General features: G+C 43.5%; 1 protein-coding gene across 1 annotated transcript in view; it reads right to left on the reverse strand.

Moving 5' to 3' along the window:
- Window positions 1-2,155: 2,155 nt before the first annotated feature.
- The window catches only part of PHOX2B (paired like homeobox 2B), a 12,275-nt gene continuing 8,224 nt past the window's right edge, over window positions 2,156-6,206 (reverse strand). Inside the window, exon 3 of the mRNA XM_058193326.1 lies at window positions 2,156-2,599. Within this exon, the coding sequence (XP_058049309.1) occupies window positions 2,156-2,599 (444 nt within the window). The remainder of the gene's footprint in view (window positions 2,600-6,206) is intronic.

Raw genomic sequence — 6,206 nt, forward strand, 5'->3', positions numbered from 1 at the left:
CATAGATTTTCCAATTGGGTGAAGGTCTGGGCTATTCCCAGGCCATTCCAGCAGTGGAATAGGATTATCTTGAAACTCCAAAAAAAAAAAAAAAAAGTGGTGTTATTAGCCATCAAACTTCCAAAATACGCTTTCCCCAAAAGGTTTCCACAATTTTGGCCACTACTGTATGCGGAGCTCCTACTCTTCTAGTCCAGGGGTCTCCAACCTTGGCGGCAAGCTGGCCGGGGAATTCTGGGAGTTGAAGTCCTCCAGGCTTAAAGTTGCCAAGGTTGGAGACCCCAGTTCTGGTCAACCTAGAAGTCCTCAAACTTCAAGTCCTGGGCTTCCCCCCTCCCCCCGAACCGCACGCGATGGAGTCTCTTTTTGTAGCATCAACCGGTCCTCACCGTGTTGCCAGAAAGAGGTCATGTGCATCCCCAAATATGGCCACACCCACAGCCAGGTGTTGCTATAACTGGCTACCTATCCTTTGCGTTGAAAGGGGGAGTCTGTTATGAAAAAAATGTGCCATCTTGGCATCCCAGGGGATCCCAGTTCCCTGCGAGTGCCTTCCCAGATTGCAAAAAATGTGAAGGAGCCTCCTTTGAAACCTTGAGCCACTAGGGGGCAGCAAACCACAGTGGTTCGGGTGTCCTGAGGCTGCCCTCTAGCGGCCAGGCCTGGATGTGCAGCCCAGAATTGGTACAGGCAGTCCTCGACTTAACAACGTTTAGTGACTTTTTCGGAGTGGCAACGGCACTGAAAAAAAAATTTGACATAGGACCGTTGTTCACAGTTATGACATTTGCAGGATCCCCGCGATCCAAATTGGCAACTGGTTCATACTTATGACCCAAGGTCAGGCGTTCCCCTTTTTACGACCGCCAGTGAAACGAAGTCAATAGGGAAGCCAGATTCACTTTTTAACCGCCAAGGTCACCAGCCTACCAACGCCTGCGATTCACTTAACAACAGGCAACGAGAAAAGCCGTAAAACAGGGGAGAAAAAGCTCCCTTAACCAATGGTCCTCGCTTAAGGACAGAATTTTGGGGCTCCGTTGCGGTCATAAGTCAAGGACTACCTGTACTAATCGAAGAGAAGATTTGTAGCTCGGGGTTGAACCGTGGGGGGACCTTGGCGCTCTCTGAGTAGGCGGTTTTCTTACGGAAAGTAAATGTTTTCCTGACCTAGTGCGGTTTCATTAACAGGGTTTGGCGCAGCCCTCTACTGCAGCACCTAGCCCTGATGATGTTATCTAGTTGGGTAGTGAAACATCGGCCAGGAAACCACCAAGCTCAAGAGAGCGCCCAAGACCCCACGGAATTGATCCCCGCGTCCCCAAGTGTGCAAAGGGGAACGGTCCACGCCAAGGGGCCGCTGGGCCATTAGATGTGCGCCCCCTTCCCCATGGGAGGGGTGGGGTGTCGATGGAGCCCTTGGCTTGCTAGGCTCCTGCCCCGTTGGACAGAGGAGGGGACGGGTGGGCCTGGAGTGGGATCAGGGGTGAAATCCAGCAGGTCCTGACAGGTTCTGGACAACCGGTAGCGGAAATTTTGAGTAGTTTGGAGAACTGGCAAATACCACCTCTGGCTGGCCCAAGAGTGGGGTGGGAATGGAGATTTTGCAGTATCCTTCTCCCAGGAATGGGGAGGGAATGGGGATCTTGCAGTATCCTTCCCCCAGGAATGGGGAGGAAATGGGGATCTTGCAGTATCCTTCCCCCAGGAATGGGGAGGAAATGGGGATCTTGCAGTATCCTTCCCCCGGGAATGGGGATTTTGCAGTGTTCTTCTCCTAGGAGTGGGGAGGCAATGGAGATTTTGCAGTATCCTTCCCCTGCCACGCCCACCAAGCCACACCACGCCTTCAGAACCCGTAGTAAAAAAAAAATGGATTTCACTATTGGGTGGGTTGGGGGGAGAGCTGGGGAGGGGGGGAGGGGTTGACTTTGCAACGGTTAGGCGGCTTGTGGCTTTCCCTCTTTGCAACCCTGCGAGAGATTGGGAGCCATGGGGTGGGGGAGATGGCGGGTGGGAGGGAGGGGAAGCCCGGGACGTTCCCACGGACCCCACGGGCCACGCGTGACCTGGGACGCGAGTCCCGGAGGAGCGCCCAACCTGGCTGGGGGTGGGTGGGGGGGTGGGTGGGGAGGCTGGCCCCGCCGCCCACTCCTCAAAACATGCCGCCTTTCACCAAAGCGCCTTTGGTGCCGTTGGGTCTTTGCAAAGAGGAGAGGACGCTGGCGAAGGGCCCGCCTAAGGAATCCGGGATGGAGGCGATGGAGCCCGGACCCCCAGCCCAGCCCTGCCCGGGACCCGCTGTGGCTAAGCCGGGGGGCGCCGCGCCCTTGTTCCCCTCCGGCCCCGGCCCGCCGGCTCCCCCGCCGCCTTGAGCCCCGGCCGGGCTGGGCCCGCCGCCTCCGCAGCTGGGCGCCGGGTTGGGGTTGGGACCCGGCCCTCCGGTACTGTCCGGGTCGGTGCTCTTGGCTTCTTTGCTCTCATCGTCCCGGGATGGGTCGGATTTCTTGCCCGACGAGCCGTTCTTGGCCGCCGCCGCCGCTGCCGCCGCCGCCCGTTCCTGCTTGCGGAATTTGGCCCGTCGGTTCTGGAACCAGACCTGGAACGAGAGAGAAAGAAAGAAAAAGAAAGAAGGGAGGGAGGGAGGGAGGGAGGGAGGAAGGGAGAGAGAGAGAGAGAGAGAGAGAGAGAGAGAGAGAGAGAGAAAGAAAGAAAGAAAGAAAGAAAGAAAGAAAGAAAGAAAGAAAGAAAGAAAGAAAGAAAGAAAGAAAGAAAGAAAGAAGCAGGTAGAGAAAGGGAGGGATGGAAGATCGGAGGAAGGGAAGCAAGAAAGAGAGAAGGAAGGAAAGAAAGAAAAAAGAAAGAAAGAAAGAGAGGAAGGAAGGAAGGAAGGAAAGAGAAAGAAAGAAAGAAAGAAAAAGAAAGAAAGAAGCAGGGAGAAAGAGAGGAAGAGAGAAAGAAAGAAAGAAAGAGAAAGAAGCAGGAGAGGGAGGGAGGGAGGAGGGAGGAAAGAAAGAAGCAGGGAGAAAGAGAGGAAGGGAGAAAAGAAAGGAAAGAGAAAAAGAGAGAGAGAGAAGGAAAGAAAGAGAAAGAAAGAAAGAAAGAAAGAGAAAGAAAGAAAGAAAGAGAAAGAAAGAAAAAGAAAGAAAGAAAGAAAGAAAGAAAGAAAGAAAGAAAGAAAGAAAGAAAGAAAGAAAGAAAGAAAGAAAGAAAAAGAGCGCCGGCCCGGTTAAATCCAGACGAGCCCCTCGATCCAGCTTCCCCATCCCCATCCCCGACCCACTTCGGGTTTCTTCCTGCCCGTCGGGAAGAAAGAAAGAACGCGTGTCGGACGCCCCGTTCCCACAACTCCCTTTCTTCCGAGTTCGGACGCGCGCGCGATGCGAGGCTGGAAAAGCGGCTCTGCTCCGTGATCGGTTCTGGGGAGGGTTTTCAAGGGGGCTTCTTCCTCTCTGCCTCTCCTTGCCTTTCCCCAGCATTCATTCGGTTTTTTGATCTCCGTTGGATCCACTAATGAATGAAATTAATTTGAATTTCGATTTGAACCGGAGTGGCAGGAGTCCAAACGAACCTTTTCCCATTGAACTAAACCGGATTCCCCCGGCCAGCTAAATTTATCCTAGATGGTTAGGGATATTTGTGTGTGTGTGTGTGTGTGTGTGACAAATTCCTTCCCAGCTTAACTCAAAAGTTTAACCTTATTCTATTCTCTTTCTCTTTCTATTATTCCTATTCCATTCCATTCTATTTATTTCGATTCCATTCCATATTTTCCATTCCATTCCATTCCATTCCATAGTTTCTATTCTATTCTATTCTATTCTATTCTATTCTATTCTATTCTATTCTATTCTATTCTATTCCATTCTCTCTTCTATTCCATTCCATTCTATTTATTTCGATTCCATTCCGTATTTTCTATTCCATTCCATTCCATTCCATTCCATAGTTTCTATTCTATTCTATTCTATTCTATTCTATTCTATTCTATTCTATTCCATTCCATTCCATTCCATTCTCTATTCCATTCCATTCCATTCTATTTATTTCCATTCCATCCCATATTTTCTATTCTATTCCATTCCATTCCATATTTTCTATTCTATTCTATTCTATTCTATTCTATTCTATTCTATTCTATTCTATTCTAATTCTATTCTATTCTATTCTATTCCATTCCATTCTCTATTCTATTCCATTCCATATTTTCTATTCTATTCCATTCCATTCCATTCCATAGTTTCTATTCTATTCTATTCTATTCTATTCTATTCTATTCTAATTCTATTCTATTCTATTCTATTCTATTCTATTCTATTCTATTCTATTCCATTCTCTCTTCTATTCCATTCCATTCTATTTATTTCGATTCCATTCCGTATTTTCTATTCCATTCCATTCCATTCCATTCCATAGTTTCTATTCTATTCTATTCTATTCTATTCTATTCTATTCTATTCTATTCTATTCTATTCTATTCCATTCCATTCCATTCCATTCTCTATTCCATTCCATTCCATATTTTCTATTCTATTCCATTCCATTCCATTCCATTCCATAGTTTCTATTCTATTCTATTCTATTCTATTCTATTCTATTCTATTCTATTCTATTCTATTCTATTCCATTCTCTCTTCTATTCCATTCCATTCTATTTATTTCGATTCCATTCCGTATTTTCTATTCCATTCCATTCCATTCCATTCCATAGTTTCTATTCTATTCTATTCTATTCTATTCTATTCTATTCTATTCTATTCCATTCCATTCCATTCCATTCTCTATTCCATTCCATTCCATTCTATTTATTTCCATTCCATCCCATATTTTCTATTCTATTCCATTCCATTCCATATTTTCTATTCTATTCTATTCTATTCTATTCTATTCTATTCTATTCTATTCTATTCTATTCTATTCTAATTCTATTCTATTCTATTCTATTCCATTCCATTCTCTATTCTATTCCATTCCATATTTTCTATTCTATTCCATTCCATTCCATTCCATAGTTTCTATTCTATTCTATTCTATTCTATTCTATTCTATTCTAATTCTATTCTATTCTATTCTATTCTATTCTATTCTATTCTATTCTATTCCATTCTCTCTTCTATTCCATTCCATTCTATTTATTTCGATTCCATTCCGTATTTTCTATTCCATTCCATTCCATTCCATTCCATAGTTTCTATTCTATTCTATTCTATTCTATTCTATTCTATTCTATTCTATTCCATTCCATTCCATTCCATTCTCTATTCCATTCCATTCCATATTTTCTATTCTATTCCATTCCATTCCATTCCATAGTTTCTATTCTATTCTATTCTATTCTATTCTATTCTATTCTAATTCTATTCTATTCTATTCTATTCTATTCTATTCTATTCTATTCTATTCTATTCTATTCTATTCTATTCCATTCTCTCTTCTATTCCATTCCATTCTCTATTCCATTCCATTCCATTCTATTTATTTCCATTCCATCCCATATTTTCTATTCTATTCTATTCCATTCCATTCCATATTTTCTATTCTATTCTATTCTTTCTATTCTATTCTATTCTATTCCATTCCATTCTCTATTCTATTCCATTCCATATTTTCTATTCCATTCCATTCAATTCCATATTTTCTATTCTATTCTATTCTATTCTATTCTATTCTATTCTATTCTATTCTATTCTATTCTATTCTATTCTATTCTATTCCATTCCATTCCATTCCATTCCATTCCATTCCATTCTCTATTCCATTCCATTCCATTCCATTCTCTATTCCATTCCATTTATTTCTATTCCATTCCACATTTTCTATTCTATTCTATTCTATTCTATTCTATTCTATTCTATTCTATTCTATTCTATTCTACTCTACTCTACTCTACTCTACTCTACTCTACTCTACTCTACTCTACTCTACTCTACTCTACTCTACTCTACCCTTTCCATTCCTATTTCTATTCCTACTGTATTATAATCTATTCCCATTCAGTTCCATTCCATTCTAAATACATTTCTCAGCCAGACTCCGAAGTCTAAAACAGTTTCCTAGATTTGCAGGTGTTTTTGAACCAAATTGGAAGGAGATTGGAAGGAATGGCAGATGCATCTGAAAGACTTCGGTTGCTTGAAAAGCTTTATTTAACCATCACCGACCCCTTCCCACAAATCTCCTTGAGAAATTGAAGGAGACAAAAGAGG

Source organism: Ahaetulla prasina, chromosome 8, assembly GCF_028640845.1.
Source record: "Ahaetulla prasina isolate Xishuangbanna chromosome 8, ASM2864084v1, whole genome shotgun sequence".
Lineage (NCBI taxonomy): Eukaryota > Metazoa > Chordata > Lepidosauria > Squamata > Colubridae > Ahaetulla > Ahaetulla prasina.